Below are 23,766 nucleotides of genomic sequence, written 5' to 3' on the forward strand. Positions count from 1 at the left end.
AATGGTGCAGAGAGTACTTAAAATGAAAAGATACTCTTTGTGCTGGTACTTATTATGCACAGTACCTATTCTTTCCTCTGAAGTGCTGCTGTTCTCCCATTAAATGTATTACAGCACTGCTGAAAAGACCAATAAAGTGGTGCTGGCCCTCACTCAGTACCGGACACCGTCAGCCCAGTAAAAGCAATAGTTTACAGGAAGAAGTCTGGTTTTAATGATTATTCTGGTAAGGTTTTGTAGCATGGAATGGCAATTTTACACTGAGTGGAGAGGTGTCAATTATCTGGCTTACTGCTGTGCAAACAGGTGTAAAGTGTAGGATAAGAGGAGATTATGCTAGTGTATGGGAGTGTTTTGAACAGGAGAGTTGGTGTTTTGAAGGAGTATGTGCTTGGACGCCCAAGGGCAGCAATCGCGCTTAATAAGACTCCTTTTCATTTCATTTCATGTGCGTGGCAGAAAGCTGAAAAAGGATGTGGTATTGCTTTTAGTACCTGTTGAGGACGACATGCCTGCCATTTCTGGTGCTCTGCAGCAGTTTTGAGATCATCTTGAAGTTTCTCATTGCTCAAATGGGTATCATTTCTGAAATTTATATATCTCCCTCGTCTCCGTTGCTTGATTTTTGCTCCCAAGAAAGTGTCACTCAGTCGTTGAATGTCACTCACAATTACACTGAAATTCTGAAAATGTCACACATGAGTAATCTGAACCTTTTGCAGCTATGCATACACTGTATCTGATTATAGGCAGCAAAGCGTTCTTGTGGTCCTGATCGCTACAATTTTCTTTTGTAGCCACTTTCTTTTGCGCTACCACCTTTCAATAGAACCGACATAGTCCTTCTTTATGGATGTCTTTCTGAAGTCTGCTTACATTGAAGTAAAAATACGTTTTTTGTGTTTTCTTTTACCAAAATTCAGAGCTGTGCCTGAGGACCTCTTTTTTCCCTGGCATTATAGCTGTAATAAATCACAAGTTACTGTGAATGTGTGTCTTGTTTAGTTTGCTCCTGCTTGCACGTTTGGGTGCTTAATATTGGTAACCTGTAGACATCATGCGAGATGGCCATGTCATGCTCCCACTCCGAGTCAACACAGGTGCAGTCTGTCTAGAAATGCTGCCAAAGAAGAATTCTTCTGGGTCCATAACCTGTTGTTTTTTTCTAATAGCTAATTCTGCTACAAAACTATGGCCAACAGTTGCCTTTATCTTGAATGTCCTCTTTTATAGCCACAAAGAGTGGAATTCCAATACCTGTCTTTCATGTCAGGGAGCTATGTGCGCTTACCTAAAAAGGGACCTGTTGGTTCGTTTTTTATTGTTTTACATGAGGAAAAACTAAAGACATATTTTATGGAAGGCAATGAAAAAATTATTTATGCGCTTAATCAGTGGTACTCCCCATGGCTTAGGTGTTGTACCAAGGTAGAAAGAAAAGTTACATTTATGGTGGCAAAGAACAAGTGGGTCGTGTTTACCATTGATCAGGAACTGGCGGTCAAGATATACTCTTCTCGCTAATGGCTGACCGCACAGTGTTCAGCGCTATGACATAGAACACTCTAGAGTTCACGCCTACAGCAGATGCCAATACTGTTGACATTTGAAAAATAGAGAAAATAATGTAAATGCAAATTTGAAAAAAACATGACTTTGTAATTAGTAAAGTAACCCTTGAGCATATTAAATGGTTTGATTATCTCACATATGTTTATTGTCAAATTATTCTGGGGGGGAATAACTTTGTGAAACCTTGCACAATGTGAAGACTGCACTGCACGTAAAAGACTTGCCTCTGTTCCCAGGTCATCTCCTGCTAATCCCAGTACGGGTACTGGATGCAAATTAGGGCACTGATAACGATAAGCACACGTTCCATGGCAATGACACATCCCTGATGGACGCTTCTTCCAGTAGATTCCTTGCGTTTTGATTATTTTTTGGTACCAGAGTGGAGCCACCTACTCTTTACAAAGCTGTAGCTTTCCGTTGCAGCCAGATGGTGCTGTGTGTCTCCAAATGTGACAACACAAGGCCTTATAATGCACCATGGTGCTCCTCACATCTGTTTCTTTCTGGCACTATGTTCTTGCAGTTAAAAGTCAGCTTGCAAGGAGCAGAACCAAATGTTTCTGTTGTATTGTATTGAAGGATTTATATTGTGCTTACTACCCCTATGTATGGCTCTGAAGCACTTACCTTCACGGACAGCAAGCTACGCCATATAGGTTGTGTGGCTGAAAGGGTGTTGTCTTTGGCACAACCCAGGCCTAAAATCTTGGCGGTCTAGGTGTTGTCAGCTGAACATGAATACGTCTTATTCAGCTAATTTGCACCCGGCAGGAGTAGTTTTTAAGTTCTGCCTCACCTTCCCTGGCCCTCCTGCAGGGATTCCTGTGTTCTGGGCGAGTGTGTGGTGTAAAGTATTCTTCACCTTCCCTGGCTCCATGTGTGTTCCAGGAATGGTCTGGCTGTACTATCTTGAAAAAGCGTAGCAGACCAGAGCCTGTGACTCATCAATGACCTGAACGGCAGCTGCAAAAGACGATTCTTCAGACTGTCAACTAATTATTGCAGCACTGAGCCCCCAAAGTCAAGAGAGGCCCAGTGACTGCTGTTATTAGAACAATCCCAGCTCCAGTTCAGGGGATTGGGAATTAAGCAGAACCCCGTAGTGGAGAAAGGTGGTTAGCGGCATGTCCAGAAGAGGCCCTCAACCCGTGCTTATAGAGTGATGTCTGCAGTTGGAGGAGTGACGTATACCTAGCCAAGCCAGAGACACCATCCCAGGAACTCTGTGAATTTTGGGGCCTGAAGGGTGCCTGGTGGCACAAGGTGACTGACTCCCATTCAGCCCCTCCACCCTGCCTGAAGGCAAGAGGTTGAGCGGAGCTGGGAGTTATGCTGTGCTAATGGAGTGGGAAGAAGCCTCCAGGGCCACTTGTGAGCACTGTGCAGGAATTATTGGACTCTCCACGTAAAATGGGAATAGTACTTTGCAATGCTAGATCTTTGCAGTGACGGATCCAGTGTTTGTTGTTGTGTTTCTACTTTAATCATAACATACTTTCTGTTTTGGGATCATTTACTGAGAGGTTTCTTGATTCTTCTGATTTGCTGATACTACTAGTCGACACCAAACATTTTCCAAAGTAGCCTTCCAACTCAAATCGCACTATTAAGGGGTAGGCAAAGATATCTTAGAGAAACAGTGTTTGCCTGACTATGGGCTATATTTGATTTGTGGCTGGAGAATTTGCCCCACCAAATGCCCGACTTCCTAGACATCTTATACAGGGTTAAAGTTCTTGTATCTACACTTTTTTTGTCCTTTATGTCATTATGAGTCCTGGGGTAAACACAGTTTACACAAAACAGACCGTTGAAAAATAACAACCAATGAGTCAGTGGTTTTGTTGTTTTATGTATAGTAACAATGTTTTTTTGAAGACTCAATAAGGTGCATAAAAAAAATAATTTACAGAGGAGCAAATATCTCTCACACTCATAAAAGTAAAAACCTGGCTGGTGAAGTGAGCACCTGGGAGCCGGAGTCATTCCCTGGTGGAAAGCCCTGGAAAAACAATTGCACAAAACAATCCTTTAAGTCTACTTTCTCCAAAAACAAAGGAGCACACAAGGGCCCAAAGGGAAGAATGAGGTGTACCAAACTGCAAACTTTGCAAAGCATCATCAGAAGTGAGGAGAGATGACCAGAGAGCAGAACATGGAAATGTCATGGCTCTAGGAACTGGTAAGCTGATGAGTTTGGTTCAAACGAGGCAATAAGCCCATAGAAAAGAACAGAAAACTATAGATAAAGGCCCTCCTTTCCGCATTCAGGAATGAGTGCTCCACTTTGCGGAAATGTAGTCTTCTTCCACTTCACAGCAACATTTCAGGGCTAGCCTCGTCGTCCAAGTCAGCCGTAGCTTAGAGTGTAAGAAAACAGCAAGTGAAGGGACTGCACTGTGTCTGCTGAAGCATTTAGAAATACCTGGGTTCCTGCAGGAAGTATGGTGTATGGTGTCACAAGAAGAGACAAGGTAACCAGGCGCTGCTGGAATGAGGCAGAAACCAAGCAGCAACGACCGTAAAGCAGAAGGCAGCAGGAGCACCAGGCCAGTGGCGTAACATAGTCCCCCGTAGCACCCATGGTGTTGGGAGGGGGCAAGCTCTAAGAGCTCGCTCAGCACAATACTCTGGCAGTAGAGCTCCTGATTGAGTCTGGAGAGGCCCCTCCACATATCTTGCAGGGGGGGCCCCCGCAAGTTTCGTTATGCCACTGACTGTGCTATACAAATCAACATACTATAACAAATGCACACTCATGCACATGGAGCTATAAACAACAAAGAATAAAACCCGTGATTCAACAAAAACACACAAGAACAATACTCAGTCTCCAACCAAACAACCCTACGTTTAACCACAACACTTTCCCCCATCAATCAAAGACAAACATCATGCAAAATGGCACTCGTACTAACCCAACATCTACAAGCTGGTCAAACCGGCCTGAAAGTAAAACGAGGAAGAATAAGACGAGAGAAACTAAACTAAATACTCAATCGCAAACCTTTAACAGTTCTAATCTCACAAAGGAGATATACATTGGACATATGCAATATAAAAGTCTTGAAACAATGAAGAACATGATATTATGCAACCCTTGCAAATAGGACAGGGTGACTCGAGGAAAATAGAATGTTTGTTTTTCAAACCTTAAAATAAAAACGAAAGCAGGGTGTGTTTTAACCCTTTCAACTGAAACAAGGTGTCTTTAACTTTTCACCTTAGAATAATGGGATGCAAATATAACTTGCAAAAAAATAAGGTATGGCTCATCCTTTACCCACTGAACACAGGGTATCTCTCAACCAGTGGAACTTAGTTTGTATATCAATTCTAGAAACACTGGACCTGGGAAGACTCACTGGCAGCAATTAAACCTCATCACAGTTCTTGGCTTATGGAATATTACAAAAGTAAAGATTGGAGACAGAAAATTATACTTTAAATTTGATCGTTTCGTACTAAGTTTTGCCAACAGAATTGTGCACATATTGCCCACATGAATCACGCTGTTATGAAAACACCTTGAAATCAAACTACCACCTTAAAAATGTGAAACGTAAATGTCATAGAAAGTCGTAATATGGCTTTGTAGAACTTATCCCTACATTGTTAGTGATTTGCTGTAGCTAGCCGTTGACCCAGGAGTGGATCGGAATTCCCAAATCCTCCTGAAAAGATCTTTTCATCAAAGGCACATCCACAAAGCGAAGTAAGTAGTCTTTTTCTCCATCTGATGAAAGTTAGTGTAATCCAGGAAGTTCTATTGCAGCTGTGTAAGTCAGTCAGCATCAGCGGTCAATTAGAATTAATATTTACCCCAGTATTGGAACTTTCATAGATTCCCATGCTTTGTATCATTTCCCGTCGTCGGAATGGGAGTCTCGGTAACAAAAATACCATAGCTGTAGGTACAAAAGACAAAGGAAAAAGGCCTAGGCCTCATTCCCTTTTGTAGCATATCACCCTCTTTGTGTAAAAGAGACCAAACTTAGGCATCAGCCAATCAGAAGTGCCTCACCTCTTAGAACTTTCCTGAAGGAACCTCAGAGCCTCAGATTTTCTACCGCACATTGTGCTTAGGGAGTCTCCTGTGAGCTCTGCTCAACTTCTACTTTTCTAAGGAATTATTTTGGATATTTTCTTCAGAATCTTTTAGATTCTCTTCAGGATTACTGACTGCCTTCCAGGATGAGTGAAATGGAGAAGAAAAAAGCCCTTTTCAAGCCTTGTGCCACCTGTGGCAAGAAAAGGCTTTTTGTGGAAGATAAGTACAAAGACAGCTTCTATTGCCTCTATCCTGACCACCAGGCTGCTGACTGCAAGATCTGTCGCACCTTTTCAACCAAGACCCTCCGGGACCGTGAGGGTAGACTCTTGACATGGCTTCAGAAGCTGAAGTCCAGGAAGGATACTGTCTCTAGTGACAGTGAGGATGCAGCGTCGATGTCTTCCTCAAGAAGGTCAGTGAAGAGGGGTAGGGGTTCTCCTTCCCCTTCTGTGGAAAGACCTTCTAACGCCTCTAAAAAGACCCCCAGTGAGTCTGAGAGCCTAGGTCCCAGCAAATCTCCTCACAGAAGTGACAAGGAGAAAGTAGGACCTGTTACGCCTTCAAAAGGTGAGAAGACTGCCTCAGCCTTCAAAAAACCTTCTTCACAATCTTCTGGGGGGAGCTCTAAGTCCTCGACGACGAAGACGTCGACGGCGGAGGTTCCGTCGACGAAAAAAATCTGCTACGAAGTTGATATCGTCGACTGTGGCGTCGACGGCAGGTACGTCTGTGTCGATGGAGAAGGCGCGGACGACGAAGATGGCATCGACGACGAAGATTGCGCCGACGAGGAAGACTCTGCCGACGAAGGCGTCGACGACAAAGGCGTCGACGACAAAGGCTCTATCGACGAAGGTTACAGTGTCACTGATGACGATGGTGACGACGTCCACGGTAATGTCGACGACGACGGTCTCGTCGACGAGGGCGACGACGACTCTGACGATGATGACGGCTGGTGTGCCCACAGTTTCCTCGTCGACGACTTCGACGACCCCAATCTCGTCGACGCATGTACAGCCGTCGACGACGGAATCGTCGACGATATTATCCTCTGAGAAAAGGATTACCATTTCTGTGACGAGAATCACACCGGAGATGACTTCTCCGAGGAGTGTGTCCCCCCTACCACCAACTATGCTGTTTCAAGAAGGGGAGTCAGAGGATGAGGACCAGGACGCTTACAGCTATGCCAATAGTTCCTCCCAACTTCTGGTCAAGTGCCAGGAAACGGACTCTGAGGGTGAATACGTCCAGGAGGAGAGTGGTCATCATCAAACGGCCCAATCGCAACATCATTCGGGCCAAGATATGGCGACGGTGCCATCTTCTTTTCTCCAAGATCTGCATAACATGCTGCAGGACTACAAGTCTAGGGCGAATAGGCCACTTCATGTCCCGGCGGCATCTGCTACACCTGCAGTACTTCCACCAGTGACGCCAACTTTACAGGCTCAATTTTCCCCTCAGCCTCAGACATCCTTCCAATAAGATTCCTCCGGGCTGCAAGAGGTCCATGATGATTCCTCGGATGGGGACCAGCAGTCGGATCATGACTCTATTCCGAATACTGAATATGATAATTATATCATTGCCGATTCCGCTTCACCAGTCCCAGATCCGGCGGATTCCCCGCCAGCGGACATCGGGGGTTTTCTTCAGTTGATGGAGAGAGCAGCGGGCAGATTCAAATTGGCCATGCCTAAGGTTACTACTGATCGTTTTCTATACGATTTCAAGGAGCCTTTTAGGAAATCGACAAGATCCATCCCTATTGTGGATCATTTGTGGAAAGAGGGTCTTAAGGCCATGAAGAACCCGGCGACGGTGGTCCCTGTGCCACCGCGTCTGGACAAGAAATACAAGGCACCCGATGACGGTCCCGCAGCCATAACGGGTCATCCAAGACCAGATTCCGTTATCTCGCAGAGGGCGCAGAGAAAACCACGTAACCCCTCTGCTCCCTTAACAGCTTCACAAGACAAGGAAGGGCGGAGATTGGACAATGCGGGGAAGAGGTTCTCTTCAATGGCAAGTTTACTAGTACGGGCCGCTAATGCCCTGGCGATCTTGGGGAGATATGACCGCCAGCTTTGGTGCGATATCGCCCCGTACATTGACCAGCTGCCTCCAGAGTCTACATCTGAAGCAAAAAAGATCCTACAGGAGGGAAAAGCGACTTCAATGGAAATCATTGACTGTGCAATGGACATTGCAACCACAGCGTTTCGATCCCTGTCTGGGGCGGCAGTTCTCCGTCGCCAAGGATGGCTCAAAGCGACTTGGTTCCGGCCTGAGATCCAGAACAAGGTCCTGGATCTTCCTTTTGATGGTGAGGCTTTGTTTGGGAAACTCATCGATGATACCCTACAAGAAATAAAGAAGGATACGGAGACTGCCAGGTCCTTGGGGACCCTTCAATACCGCAAGTCTCCTTTTAAGAGGAGAGGTGGTACCTATAGAGGGTCCTTCCAACAACAGCGCTACTCCTCCACGGGCTCAGGTTCCCAGCAATAACGTCAGCCCTATCAACAACGCCAGGGCCAGTCGACAAACTACTCCAGGCTTTACAATAAGGGAAAACAGGCTGGACGAGGACGGGACTCGTCAAAGCGCCAATAGCGGCCTCCTGGCTCTTCCTACTGGACCCTACTTCAAGAAATCATCAGTTGGGGGCAGGGTCACCATATACCTTCAAAACTGGTCCAAAATAACATCGGACCGTTGGGTGCTCAACATCATTCGGAAAGGGCATACTTTGGAATTCAGGCAAGTCCCTCCACCCAAGCCCCCGGCAGCCATTCCGTCGAAACACCAGCGTCTCCTGTGGCTCGAGGTCCAACAGATGCTCCGGAAGGGAGCGATAGAGCCGGTTCCTTCAAACCAAAGGGGACAAGGATTTTATTCCAGGTTCTTCCTGGTGAGGAAAACGCTAGAAAAATGGCGCCCCATTTTTGACCTCAGGGAGCTAAACACCTATCTCATCTCCCTATCTTTCCGGATGGTGTCTCTCCAGGACATCTTGAAGCTCATCAATCCGGGAGATTTCATGGCCACACTCAATCTCGAGGATGCGTATTTCCATGTTCCGATCCACCCAGCACACAGAAGGTTTCTGCGATTCACAGTAGCCAAGAGCCATTTTCAATTCAGGGTTTTACCCTTTGCACTCCGCTCAGCCCCGAGAATTTTTACAAAGGTGCTGGCGCCAGTTGGAGCTTTCCTGCAAAGAAACCATTTCCAAGTTTTCCCCTACCTGGACGACTGGTTGCTGAAAGCTCCGTCAGGGAGGCAGCGCTAGAGGCTGTTCAAGCTTGTACGAATCTGTTCCAGAATCTAGGCCTCACTCTAAACAACGAGAAGTCCTCTCTGGTCCCGTCAAAAAAGGCTCGCTTCCTGGGGGCCCTCTTGGATTCAAACCTCTCAAGAGCCTTCCCTACTCGGGAAAGGAGGGAAAAGTTACAGACCTTGGCTCGGGACTTACGGGCAAGAAGGTGTCTTTCTGTACGCCGATACAAATCCCTACTGGGAGTGATTTCATCGTGTAAACCACTGATTCCCCATTGCAGACTCAGAATGCGTCCTCTGCAGGAGGAACTGGACAACAAGTGGCAACAGGTCCACGGTTCATTTGAGGACATGGTGACTGTAGGAAGGTGGATATCTGACTATGGTTGCCCCCAACTTTTTGCCTGGTGTTTTCCTGGTTTTTCGACTTAGTTGACCTGGGACCCTGCTATTCAGGGCTCCAGGCCTACTGCTCTCTCTGTAAAATGTATTCAATGTACCTTAGGTACATATCTAATTGGATACTGAGCCACCTTATCAGTCCCTGTACAGCATACCTTAGGTATCCAGGGCAGAGGTGTACCCAGGGCCTACCAGGGGCTGTAGCATGTATTATGCCACCCCTGGCTGGCCATCCAAATCTGACACAACTGGCTGCACGACAGCTGGGGCAAGGTGATGTAATCACCCTTTGCTTTAGATATAGTATTCCTATATCTAACCCTAAAATGGACACATGTATTCCTATCAGTCACTCCTATGGCAGGCCTTATCAATCCTGAAGGCAGAGTGCTTGGAATTATGTGAGATGGTGCTCTGGCATGAGCTGAGCCTGTTTGCTTTTCCATGATAACGCGTACCATATACTCTTAAGTGCCTTATAATCCTCGCGGTTATTTGCCAACTTTGGTATCGCTTTATCAAAACATGTCGAGTAAGGTGTCAAACAAATTGGAATACTAACCACTCGCCAATTCTGGCGACGGGGTTAGCATTCCACCCTTCTAGAGGGACACGACATGTATGTAACTGTGAACCCCGGTTAAAGTTAACTCGAGCCTCAGCATCACAAAATGGATGCTGCCACCACGGACACAAGTCTGACCTCCTGCTGCTGGAAGTCCTTCCAGCGAGGAGAGCTTGGACAAAGGGTTTCCTGTCAGGGGCGGTGCTAGCACCATCCCAGACAGGGTTTTGTGTATCCCAGGCAGGCAGGGCTGAGAGGAAGGTGACTGCAAGTGGCACCCCAGTGCTCACTATGCATCTGCCGGTTTGAACAAGTTCCAGGGGCACACCAGCCCCTGAGCTGGGGAAAGTCCGGACAAGGGAGAGGGGTGTAACCACCCCCCTCCTGGTCCCACCCATGGGCAGGACCTAGTCGCGTGCCAGCCCCTTTCTTTAGTATAAAGGTAGGAGAGGGCCCGCTTCCCAAATTGGATAATTCTGAATCTTGATGACTTTCCACGAAAGAACTCTTGAACCTTTCTGAAGACTCTCCCTTGTGGCTAAGGAGTAGCCACCCTGCACCAGCGGGCACCATCTTTGCGCATGCGGTTTGCTGCAAGTCCATCCTCCGGATCAAGACTGCCCAGCTCGACGAGACCCAAATTCCCTGGCACCTCTGACCTCTACCTACATCATCAGCCCAGCTGAGATTCGTGGGTGTGACGAGACCTCGAGGGACCGGCCATCTTCAAAACTGCACGGCGCTTATCCAGCACGACCGCCGAGGAATCCTCGAGTGAGTGCTTTGGGGTTTGAGAAGCCCTAACCCTGAGCAGCTCCAGCACCGAAGTCCAGCCCCCCAGCATCCACGAGATCTGCGTGGGGCCCTTCTGCTCTTTGCTGCTCACCGCGTTGTCCGGCTACTTGCCTGCTGGCTTGTAGCCCTCTTGACGACGTACCACGATGACAACACTGCTGGTCTGGTTGCTCCAGACTGGCCCTTGCTCCCCTCCAACAGAGGAGCACCCCGGACCCTCCTGAACTACTCCAGACGCCATCTTGAGTCCACCGCGTGGGCTTGACTTTGCCAAGGTTTGTTGCCCCAATCCTGAGTCCAGCATCGCCGACAGCAGACACCTTTGTGGGACAGCTCGCACCTCCATCCTGGTCGCCGACAAAGCCTCCTGGTCCGAGAGACTGCAGAGCCCAGCGTCGCCCACTCACCTGGTCGAGGTGACTTCATCCGGTGCCATCCTGGTGCCCACCTAATCACTGGCTAGTGATTAAGAACTGAGTCCCCTCTGCTTTCAAGTTGTCTCCATCTTCGATCCAGGCTTGGATCACTCCGGACATCATCACTGGTCGCCTGCCAGCAACTTCTTCTTTCAGGCTCCATAGACTGTAACGAGGATTCCCGACGTCTTTTGAACCCTATGCAGCCGCAGCCCCTGGGCTAGGTAACTTGAGCATTTCAGTGCTCCAACATAGGTTCACTATCTAAGTGTCCAGATCCTTTTTCGTTTTCAGCCTAACTAGTCGGATTCGTTCGATAACACTAACTTTACGAAATCTAGCATCCATAGTCTTTGTCCCGCATCCCACGTGAGAGTGCACACTCTGCACCTGATCCCCCTAGGCCTCCTGCTCCTAACCTGAAGGTTCAATAGTGTAGTCCTAGCGATCCTAAAGCCTCTGGATCTTGTTACTTACCTGCTAGTATTTTGCATTCCACTTTTGTAGTATATGGTTTTTCGTGCCCCTCGGGCATTTGTGTAAATTGTGCAACTTAAAGTATTTTCTTGAGAGTTTTGTTGTGTGCTTAGCTCCCTGACTCATAAAGAGATCAGGGTAGACTTGTTATAAATAAATATCCTTTTATTTTCATAACAACTTGTGTGGTGTCCTTTCACTTGGTGTTCAAGGGGTATATGTGATGGTATAACAGCTGGCTTAACACGCCCTCTAGAGTTTAGCCTAAAGACTGCTCTTGTCCATGCTACTAGGATAGCTGGTCTATAAGGTTGACTTACAACCAATCATCAATAAGGGTTGTTTGGAATGATACACAGTGATCACTAGAATAGTGAGCACTACATATCAGGCCAACTTCCCACATTGGTGAGCAGCGGTTGGGATTTGAGCTTGCTGTTGTTTTACCACACATATCCTAAGAATATCATTTGAAAGATCACATAAGTACCAAGGTACATATAACTTAGCTTAGAATACTCTGAGTTCTACTGAACCAGCTGTTGTAGTTCAACAGGGCTTAGCATACCCGGACTACAACTCTTAGCAAGGGATCAGTAGGCAAACAAATAGTGTAGGTAAGTGCACCACTTACACCTCACTAGAAAAGCATGTCAGACAAAGGAGGGAACTCAGAGGCCCCCCTTGTGTCAGTTGACTCTCCACAGGTCATATCAAGATATGCAGCTCTTAGCTTCCAGGAGATGAGACAAGTGTGTACCTCCAGGAAGCTAAAACAGGGTTCTAACCCTACCATCCCATTCCTGATTGGTCTCTTAGAGACTTATGATGCCAGGAGGGCTTCTAACACAGGCCCTTCTAATCCAGATGGGAGCATGCCCCCCTTAGAGGGAACCCTTGGGGACCCTGACCTCAACCTCAGTGGAACAGGAAGTGAAGAGGAGGAAGAGGATCAGGAGTTGTCAGGGGATGGGGCAGACAAAGGTCAGGTAGAAGTCAGTAGACTCACCAGGACCAACTTAAGCAGGCATGAAAATGGACTTGGGGGACCCCCAGGCCCACTCTCAGGCAGGCTTAACATTGGGAATGGACGAGTTAGGTCTCTATCCAGAGGCTCTAACAGATCCATTCGTACCAATGGCTCTCAAACCTCTTCTCACAGAGGGATGACATCCCCTCAGAGAAGAGAGCATGAAGCTAAGATGAGGGAAGTCAATCTGAGGATTGAAAGGGAAGAACTTGCCCTGGCCAAAGAGAGACTTGCCTTTGCTAGAGAGCAGAAATTGAGTGGGGCAGACCCCACTGGTGGCAGCATTCTCCTAAGAGAAAAATACAGGAGTTTAGACACTAGACACCTGAGTAAGATAGTGCCCCCCTTTAAACAAGGGGATGACATCCACAAATGGATGACTGCTTTGGAGAGGGCCTGCACTGTCCAGTGCATCCCCCAAAGTCAGTGGGCAGCTATTTTGTGGCTCTCCTTTGAAGGCAAAGGTAGAGATAAGCTCCTCACTACTAGAGCTGAGGATGCTAACAATTACCAAGTCCTGAAGAATACACTGGTTGATGGGTTTGGCTTAACAACTGAACAGTACAGGTTGATGTTCAGAGACACCCAGAAAACTCAGTCTCAGGATTGGACTGGCTTTGTTGATTGTGCCACTAAGGCTCTAGAAGGCTGGCTATTGGGTAGTAAAGTTACTGACTTCACAGGATTGTATAATCTTATTATGAGAGAGCAAGTCTTAAATAATTGTCAGAACCAGTTATTACACCAGCACCTGGTAGACTCTGATCTGACCTCTCCACAAGAATTGGGTAAGAGGGCAGACAAATGGGTCAGAATCAGGATTAGGCCTAAGAACCAGGGTGGTGACCAAAAGAAGGAATCAACCAAGCCTCAAGAGAAGGGTGGGAATACATCTTCTGATCAAACCACAGGGCCCCAAAAATCCTCTGAAAAGGGTGGGTCCCAAAATCCTTCCAATTCCCAAAAGAAACCTTATTGTCATACCTGCAAACAGGTAGGCCATTACAAAACTGACAGCAGTTGCCCAAGGGCCAACGACAATAAGGAGAACATACCCCCAAGTAAAACTTCCCAGCTCCTGTTACTATTAGTAGTAATCCCCCAGGTGGTGGGAGTGCCCCCAAAAATCTGGGTGCATTTACTTTGGGAGTTCCTGGGGACTCTGGCCTAACCAGGTCCCCTGACTTAGATACTCTTGTCTGTGAGACTGGCATGGGGTTTGCCAACTTCACAGCTTGTCCCAACACTTTGGACAAGTACAGACAGGAGCCCCTCATCAATGGTTCAAAAGTTGAGGCCTACAGAGACACAGGGGCTAGCATCATCGTGGTGACTGAGAGCCTAGTCCCCTCAAGGCAACTTATACCTGGAGCCACATACCAGGTAACCAACATTGATGGAGTGCAGAGAGATCATCCCATAGCAGTGGTCAATCTCAGCTGGGGAGGTGTCACTGGCCGCAAGAGAGTGGCAGTGTCACCAAACTTGCCTGTAGATTGCCTACTGGGGAATGATTTAGAGATCTCAGCCTGGGCTGAGGTAGATCAAGAAACCCATTTTAAAATGGTAAACCTCCATGGTAAGGTTAGTGGGGCAGTGATAGCCACAGCCCCAGTCCAAGATGTCCTCCCTGAACAGGTCAGGAGGGCTGTGCCAGTCACAGCCCAATCTCAGACAGATTCCTTCCCTCACAGCCCATACCCAAACGGAGTCCCTTTCTGAAAAGGTTGGTGGAATTGTGATGGCTACAGCTCAAACTCAGACAGATAACAGTGTTGTGAAGCCTGAAACTATGGATCACTCCACTCAGACAGAGAGCATTGAGGAGGAAGAGAAATCTCCCTCCCACCAGACTTTAGGAAAGGATCAGCCTCCTCAGGGAACTGATCTGACCCCTTGTGAAGAAACTGCCCCAGAGGTAGTCAGGCCTAGCCTGGCAGAGCCCTGATGTCAGTGGACCCTTCCAAGGTCGGACCCAGTCTGGAGCAGGTAACCTGCCCCTCTCTACCCTGCCTCAGTCAGCCCAGGGCTGTAGAGATCAGGGAGTCCAGTGGTGGACCCCAAAGGGCCCCCTGTCCAAAAGAACTCCCCAATCAGCCGATTAGTGTCACTGAAGCTAGCAGACCTAGCCAAGTGAAAATAGAACAGACTCCTGAGGGATCCCCCTTAAACTTAGTTAGGGACCTCCCACAGATGGACACTGTTGGGCACAGCCAAACCTGGGGCCTAAAAACCCCAAACCTGACCTGTCCCTCCAGTAATCCAAACAGAGGGACCCAGCCTCCAGCTTTAGGTAGCCAGAGGTTGACCCTGAGAGCTCACAGCAACTCAGTCTTGGAAAGAAAGGCATATATGGTAGATAGTGATTGGAGGAAGTTGAGCCCAACATTAGTGGAGTCTCACTTCAATACTCCATCCCAGCACCAGCCTTTTACTTTGCCAAAATACACCCCAGGTAGAGATTCCCTATGGTGGAGACCCTCAGATACCCTTAGGGTGAGGGATTGCTTAGTGGACCATGATACAGGGGGCAACCATGCCAGTGCATGTACCACCTCATATGGCCACTCAGGCAATATAGGCTTACCTGGTCAAGGATAGCCTTATCTCCTTTTGTTGGGGGGGGGGGGGGGTTATGTAGGAAGGTGGATATCTGACTATGGTTGCCCCCAACTTTTTGCCTGGTGTTTTGCTGGTTTTTCGACTTAGTTGACCTGGGACCCTGCTATTCAGGGCCCCGGGCCTACTGCTCGCTCTGTAAAATGGATTCCATGTACCTTAGGTACATATCTAATTGGATATTGAGCCACCTTATCAGTCCCTGTACAGCATACCTTAGGTATCCAGGGCATAGGTGTACCCAGGGCCTACCAGGGGCTGCAGCATGTATTATGCCACCCCTGGCTGGCCATCCAAATCTGACACAACTGGCTGCACGACAGCTGGGGCAAGGTGGTATAATCACCCTTTGCTTTAGATATAGTATTCCTATATCTAACCCTAAAATGGACACATGTATTCCTATCAGTCACTCCTATGGCAGGCCTTATCAATCCTGAAGGCAGAGTGCTTGGAATTATGTGAGATGGTGCTATGGCATGAGCTGAGCCCGTTTGCAGCTTGCGGAACCAAGTCCTAATAGCTGTTCCATGATAACGCGTACCATATACTCTTAAGTGCCTTATAATCCTCGCGGTTATTTGCCAACTTTGGTATCGCTTTATCAAAACATGTCGAGTAAGGTGTCATTCGAATTGGAATACTAACCCCTCGATAATTCTGGCGACGGGGTTAGCATTCCACCCTTCTAGAGGGACACGACATGTATGTAACTGTGAACCCCGGTTAAAGTTAACTCGAGCCTCAGCATCACAAAATGGATTCTGCCACCACAGACACAAGTCTGACCTCCTGCTGCTGGGAGTCCTTCCAGCGAGGAGAGCTTGGACAAAGGGTTTCCTGTCAAGGGCGGTGCTAGCACCATCCCAGACAGGGTTTTGTGTATCCCAGGTAGGCAGGGCTGAGAGGAAGGTGACTGCAAGTGGCACCCCGGTGCTCACTATGCATCTGCCGGTTTGAACCAGTTCCAGGGGCACACCAGCCCCTGAGCTGGGGAAAGTCCGGACAAGGGAGAGGGGTGTAACCACCCCCCTCCTGGTCCCACCCATGGGCAGGACCTAGTCGCTTGCCAGCCCCTTTCTTTAGTATAAAGGTAGGAGCGGGCCCCCTTCCCAAATTGGATAATTCTGAATCTTGATGACTTTCCACGAAAGAACTCTTGAACCTTTCTGAAGACTCTCCCTTGTGGCTAAGGAGTAGCCACCCTGCACCAGCGGGCACCATCTAAGGGCATGCGGTTTGCTGCAAGTCCATCCTCCGGATCAAGACTGCCCAGCTCGACCAGACCCAGATTCCCTGGCACCTCTGACCTCTACCTACATCATCAGCCCAGCTGAGATTCGTGGGTGTGACGAGACCTCGAGGGACCAGCCATCTTCAAAACTGCACGACGCTTATCCAGCACGACAGCCGAGGGATCCTCGAGTGAGTGCTTTGGGGTTTGAGAAGCCCTAACCCTGAGCAGCTCCAGCACCGAAGTCCAGCCCCCCAGCATCCACAAGATCTGCGTGGGGCCCTTCTGCTCTTTACTGCTCACCGCGTTGTCCGGCTACTTGCCCGCTGGCTTGTGGCCCTCCTGACGACGAACCACGACACTTCCATCGCTGGTCTGGTTGCTCCAGACTGGCCCTTGCTCCCCTCCAGCAGAGGAGCACCCCGGACCCTCCTGATCCACTCCAGCCGCCATCTTGAGTCCACTGCATGGGCTTGAGTTTGCCAAGGTTTGTTGCCCCAATCCTGAGTCCAGCATCGCCGACAGCAGACACCTTCGTGGGACAGCTCGCACCTCCATCCTGGTCGCCGACAACGCCTCCTGGTCCGAGAGACTGCAGAGCCCAGCGTCGCCGACTCACCTGGTCGAGGTGACTTCATCCGGTGCCATCCTGGTGCCCACCTAATCACTGGCTAGTGATTAAGAACTGAGTCCCCTCTGCTTTCAGGTCGTCTCCATCTTCGATCCTGGCTTGGATCACTCCGGACATCATCACTGGTCGCCTGCCAGCAACTTCTTCTTTCAGGCTCCATAGACTGTAACGAGGATTCCCGACGTCTTTTGAACCCTATGCAGCCGCAGCCCCTGGGCTAGGTAACTTGAGCATTTTGGTGCTCCAACATAGGTTCACTATCTAAGTGTCCAGATCCGTTTTCGTTTTCAGCCTAACTAGTCGGATTCGTTCGATAACACTAACTTTACGAAATCTAGCATCCATAGACTTTGTCCCGCATCCCACGTGAGAGTGCACACTCTGCACCCGATCCCCCTAGGCCTCCGGCTCCTAACCTGAAGGTTCAGTAGTGTAGTCCTAGCGATCCTAAAGCCTCTGGATCTTGTTACTTACCTGCTAATATTTCGCATTCCACTTTTGTAGTATATGGTTTTTCGTGCCCCTCGGGCATTTGTGTAAATTGTGCAACTTAAAGTATTTTCTTAAGAGTTTTGTTGTGTGCTTAGCTCCCTGACTCATAAAGAGATCAGGGTAGACTTGTTATAAATAAATATCCTTTTATTTTCATAACAACTTGTGTGGTGTCCTTTCACTTGGTGTTCAAGGGGTATATGTGATGGTATAACAGCTGGCTTAACACGCCCTCTAGAGTTTAGCCTAAAGACTGCTCTTGTCCATGCTACTAGGATAGCTGGTCTATAAGGTTGACTTACAACCAATCATCAATAAGGGTTGTTTGGAATGATACACAGTGATCACTAGAATAGTGAGCACTACATATCAGGCCAACTTCTCACAGTGACGGTCACTCCGAGGATGAAAGACGCAACCTTATGGTGGACAGATCAAAACAACTTGTCCCAAGGTCTATCCTTCGTAAGCGACCCATCCCCACATGTAGTGACAACGGACGCGTCGTTGGAGGGTTGGGGAGCAGTGATGCAAGACCTACATGTCAGCGGGCATTGGTCGCCCCAGGAGAAAGGTCTCCACATCAACCTTTTAGAACTAAAGGCGATAAGACTGGTTCTGCAAGCTTTTCTTCCTCGCCTAGGAGGTTCACAAGTGCTTATCAGGACGGACAACACCACGGCCATGCATTATGTGAACAAGGAAGGAGGATCCAGATCTCGTCCTTTGTCGCAAGAAGCTCAACAGATCTGGGAATGGGCGATCCTTCAGAGAATATCACTGAAGGCAGAACACTTACCATGGATCCTAAACGAAAACGCCGACAGGCTGAGCAGGTCATCCTCAGTCAGCCACGAGTGGGAATTGAATCAGACAGTTTTGGAAGAGATCTTCAGCCGGTGGGGCAGACCGGAGATCGATCTCTTTGCCACTCCGACCAACAAGAAATGCCGGTCTTACGCAAGCAGGCTTCACCATCAAGGTTCACTGGGGAGTGCGCTTTTGATAGCATGGTCGAGGACATTTGTTTACGCTTTTCCTCCCATTACTCTGATCCCACGACTTATCAGGAAAATCAAGGTGGAGCCGTGCAGGATGATCCTGATAGCCCCGGCTTGGCCGAGGCAGTTCTGGTACACGGAGCTCCATCTGTTGTCGATAGCTCCTCCCCTTCCGTTGAGGATTCTGCCGGATCTTCTCACAATGTCCGACGGACACATTTGGCACCCAGATCCACAGTCGTTACACCTGACTGCATGGCTCCTGAGCAGCGAGAGTTTATGAACCTGCCCTTATCAAGAGAGATTAACCCCTTCTGTGCTGCGCGAATTTTCCCCCGGTGCTGAACGTTCCATTGGGCCTATGGAACCATGATGGAACGGTTCCGTCATAAGCACAGGCCACCTTATGCTCATCACGGAACCGTTCCGTCATGAGCATGGAAGGGGTTAAGGAGGTTCTGTCCCAGGCAAGGGCCCCTCCAACGAACAGGACTTACCGCCTTAAGTGGAAAAGATTTTGTTGCTGGTGTAAGAAAGAAAGCATTGATCCTTTCAATACCAAGCCTCATCAGATCCTACCTTATCTGCTGTCCTTGGCTAAGTCGGGACTAGCCCATTCATCAATTAAGGTCCATTTGGCTGCTTTGTCAAGGTTCAGAAGGACAGGATCTGGTCCTTCCTTGTGGTCTTCCAGGACTATCAAGCAATTTCTTAAGGGCTTGTTCATGGTCTATCCACCGGTGAGACCGCCCCCTCCTACATGACATTTAAATCTAGTCCATTTCTCAACTCATAAAGGGTCCTTTTGAACCAATCCATCGTTCTGACATGAAATATCTTTCGTGGAAATTGGCTCTCCTCCTTGCTCTCACGTCGGCTAGGCGTGTTGGAGAATTACAGGCTTTGACCATCCAAGAGCCTTTCCTTCAATTCAAGAGAAACACTGTGATCATGAGAACTAATCCTAGGTTCATGCCTAAGGTTCCCTCAGATTTCCACTTGAATGAACCGGTCATTCTAAAGGCGTTCTTCCCTCAACCTACTACACCAGCAGAAAGAGCATTGGATTCGTTGGATGTGCAACAGTGCTTGAAATTCTATTTAGAACGTACTAAAAGTTTTCGAAAATCTTCACAGCTATTTGTCGCCTTCGGAGGTCCAGGTAAGGGCCTTCCGCTATCCAAACAGGGTGTTTCAAGATGGATCACAAGTGCCATTCTGCATTGTCACAAGGCTGCAGGAAAATCTCTAACTGGAAAGATCCGAGCACATTCCACAAGATCTGTGGCTTCTTCAACAGCCCTCTTCGCGGGGGTGCAGAATAAAGACATTTGCAGAGCTGCTACCTGGAGCAGCGTTCACACCTTTATCAAGCATTACTGCTTGGAATCTCTGCAACAAGATGATGCAGCAGTAGGACAGGCTGTCCTGAGGAACCTCTTCCACTGATGGTGAGCTTTTCTTTCTTTCCCACCTTCGGTCTTTCACATTTTGTATCTTATGTCATGTTGCCTATTGCTATAATTTATGATGCAAAATGTGATTTTCTTGCTATCTGCTTGCTACTCTGATACAAAGCATGGGAATCTATGAAAGTTCCAATACTGGGGTAAGAAAATAAGTTACTTACCTGTAACTTTAGTTCCCCAGTATTGGTAACTTTCATAGATTCCCATGCGCCCACCCGCCTCCCTGGGGAAAGCTCAGCCTACAACAGATATGGTGTCTAAGTACACAACGGCTACGAAAATCTGAGGCTCTTTCAGGAAGGTTCTAAGGGATGAGGCACTTCTGATTGGCTGATGCCTAAGTTTGGTCTCTTTTACACAAAGAGGGTGATATGCTACAAAAGGGAATGAGGCCTAGGCCTTTTTCCTTTGTCTTTTATACCTACAACTATGGTATTTTTGTTACAGAGACTCCCATTCTGACGACGGGGAATGATACAAAGCATGGGAATCTATGAAAGTTAGCAATACTGGGGAACTAAAGTTACAGGTAAGTAACTTGTTTTCTTAGGTGATCTAAAGGCTCTAGCTTTTAGGACTAGAAATTAAAGACTTTATTAAAACGCAGATTGGGTACACTGTGGACTCTCACAATTAAAATGTTCTCACTCCCCTTCCACCCAAGTCTTACTCCTAGGTAAGGCAACTAGGAGAAGTTTAGAGCTGTAATAAACTGCTTGTCTATGTAGCTGTAGTCCCCTCGTAATATATTGTTGGACAATTATTGTCTGTTGAAGATTGTGCTTTAGAGACTTGGACTTATTCATTTGATAGAGTTAGCTAATGCCATGGCGTATTTTTACACAATATTCATCAGTGTGGTCTGGTGGTGATCATTTGTACAAACCATTGATTCTGAGATGAAAAGCTCTATGACACTCTGTATCTTCTGAAAGTCTTACTTATATCTGTATTAATAAGATGTCATGCCTCATGTACTTGTGTCATGTGATGTCTCATTTAAACATTGTGTGTGGTGCTGTCTCATACGCATATTTGCGTAAATTAAATTATAAAATGACACCTGGGAATAACCCCAGTTTTATGTGTTTGTCACACATTTTCAGACACGACATTCCAAAGCAGTCTGAATTCAATTTCAAACATTTCTGGGCGGAGCGCTGTTGAAATTTCATCGGATTGTTCCTAATATTCTGTCTTTCAGGGGAACCAGTAGCTACTTCTGGGATTTCACAGAGCTTCGCAGATTACAACAAAACAGTATTTCAGCAGGAGATGCAGGATGAACGAGGAAGAATAGGCGAGTCTCCCATGCAACAGACTTGTAATTTCTTCTCAGCCCCCATTTATTTCCAAATATTTATTGATATGTGTTTTACAGGAATGACTGCGTTCACATCTCTTATTTTACCAGACACAAAAAAGGAGGCAGAGACTTGTTCCATGGATCATCAGGAGTCTAAGATGGAAGACAACATCAGTAATCCTATCTGTGAGTAGAAGTGTCCCTCCTGTAAACACGTGCGAGGGACCTCTTCTTAAGCTACATTTGTTTAGTATTCCTTCTGTGGTCATCTAGTTATTGAAAGCTGCTAATTCTTCACAAGTTCATTTAGTGGTGGGTTCCTGCATGCTAGTGTTCCAGGACCACAGAAACTATTTCGCCAAACCTTTTGCCACCTGTATGCCAAGCCTTTGATGCTTGGTCTCTTCATCCTTATTGCACTATTGGGCAGTCTGGCGATTTATTGTTAATTGGTGATTGTAGTTTTAGTGACTTGGGCACATTTAACTGACAAAATTAGCTAACGCCTTAAAGTACTTTTGCACAAGACTGATCAGTATTGTGTCTGGTATCATAAGCAAGATATGACTCATTGATTCTGAGACCAAAAGCTCTGACACTCTGTACCTCGTGGGAGTCTATGTATTAATAAGGTGTGATGTAATGTCTCCTGCGTACTTTGTGGTGTTGTAATGTCTCATACTCACACTTGTGTAAAGTAAATGATAAAATGACACATGATAAATAATAATGTGAACGGTCCCCCAAATTCATGATATTTTTAACTAATTTGCACATACGACATTTCAGAGAAGTCTTGATTTAATGTTTGGGCTAGTTCTGGAAAGCGGTTTGCTGGGATTTCATAGGATTCTTACTATCATTCTGTCTGTCTTTAAGGTTATCCAAATGCTGCTTATGGGATTTCACAGAGTTTTCCAGATGAAAAAACACTGTTCCAGCAGGAGATGGAGGATGAACGAGGGCTCACAGGTGACTTATATGGCACCCTTACATGCAATACACTGTTTACATTTCTTCCAGATATCATTTTATATCTAAAGGTTTTTTCAGATTTTTCTTGTTCAGGAATGCCAGATATCACATGTCTTATTTTATATTTATCTCACTATGATAGTCTTCTCATTGTTTATTAATGTTTCCAGTATTATGGGTATCTTTCATAGATTCACATGCCTGAATCATTCCCCGTCGTCGGGGTGGGAGTCCCCGGTATATACAAAATAGCAATGTCATACAGACATGTACATAATTATAGGCCAGAGGCCCCTCATTAATAACTTATCCATTTCCTTTTGTAAAAAGGACAAAACTTTGGCCAGGAGCCAATCAGCTGACACCACCCTCTAGAACCTTCCTGGAAGGAGCCCTAGTCCCTCAGATTTTCTACCGCACGTCATGCTAAGGGAGTCTCCTCTGAGCTCTGCTCAGTTTTCTAGTATTTCTGGATTTTTTCCAAACCTTTTCAATCATTTTATCCCTGAATTTGTTCTCTGTGAGGAGTTCTTCAGTTTACCATGGCTCCTAAAAAAGGGCTATTTAGATCCTGTGCCTCTTGTGGGAAAAAGAGACTTCATATTGATGACAAGCATGAGGACTGCCTTTACTGTCTCTACCCTGACCACTCTGCAAAGGACTGCAAGGTCTGCCGCACTCTTTCAGTTTAAACTCTGAAGGACAGAGAGGGATGCCTGCTGCTTTGGCTCCAGAGAATTAAGGACAAGTGGTCGCTCCCCAGTGTCTTTGACGACACCTGGTATCGTTGTGCAGCGCCTCGTTGTATTTACCTGCAATCTGCCTTGCTTGGCGCATTTGTGCTCTGTTTACAATTTACATTGCCGCTTTTGCTCTGTTTTAATTTGTAATTGCCAGTGTAACTTTGTCTGTGCCTGCGCGTTATCCCCCAGCGCTCCGCTGCCATTTTGTTTGTTGTTGTGGTCCGAGTCAACCCGCCCCGCCTCCCAGCTGAGCCGCCCTCCCACAGACTACTTCCAGCGCTCCGCTCCCTCATAACGCTGTGATTCGCTCTTCTCTCCCGAGCCGAGTGGTCGCTCCCCAGTGTCTTTGACGACACCTGGTATCGTTGTGCAGCGCCTCGTTGTATTTACCTGCAATCTGCCTTGCTTGGCGCATTTGTGCTCTGTTTACAATTTACATTGCCGCTTTTGCTCTGTTTTAATTTGTAATTGCCAGTGTAACTTTGTCTGTGCCTGCGCGTTATCCCCCAGCGCTCCGCTGCCATTTTGTTTGTTGTTGTGGTCCGAGTCAACCCGCCCCGCCTCCCAGCTGAGCCGCCCTCGCCCCTCCCCCTCCACTATCCATATATGACAGCAGGTCCCGCGCGCAGCGTTCACGCGCAGCGTTCGCGCCCCAGCCGCGCCGAAGGTGCGCCAAAGGTAAGCCCGTCTGCGC

At 47.4% G+C, this 23,766-nt stretch overlaps 1 protein-coding gene across 1 annotated transcript in view; it reads left to right on the plus strand.

Annotated features, from left to right (window-relative positions):
- Window positions 1–23,766, plus strand: part of LOC147700311 (uncharacterized) — a 382,768-nt gene that overhangs the window by 158,923 nt on the left and 200,079 nt on the right. Inside the window, 2 exon segments of the mRNA XM_086936303.1 lie at window positions 21,430–21,540; window positions 22,234–22,397. Coding sequence (XP_086792429.1) covers window positions 21,430–21,540; window positions 22,234–22,397 — 275 coding nt within the window.

Source organism: Lissotriton vulgaris, chromosome 8, assembly GCF_964263255.1.
Source record: "Lissotriton vulgaris chromosome 8, aLisVul1.2, whole genome shotgun sequence".
NCBI lineage: Eukaryota > Metazoa > Chordata > Amphibia > Caudata > Salamandridae > Lissotriton > Lissotriton vulgaris.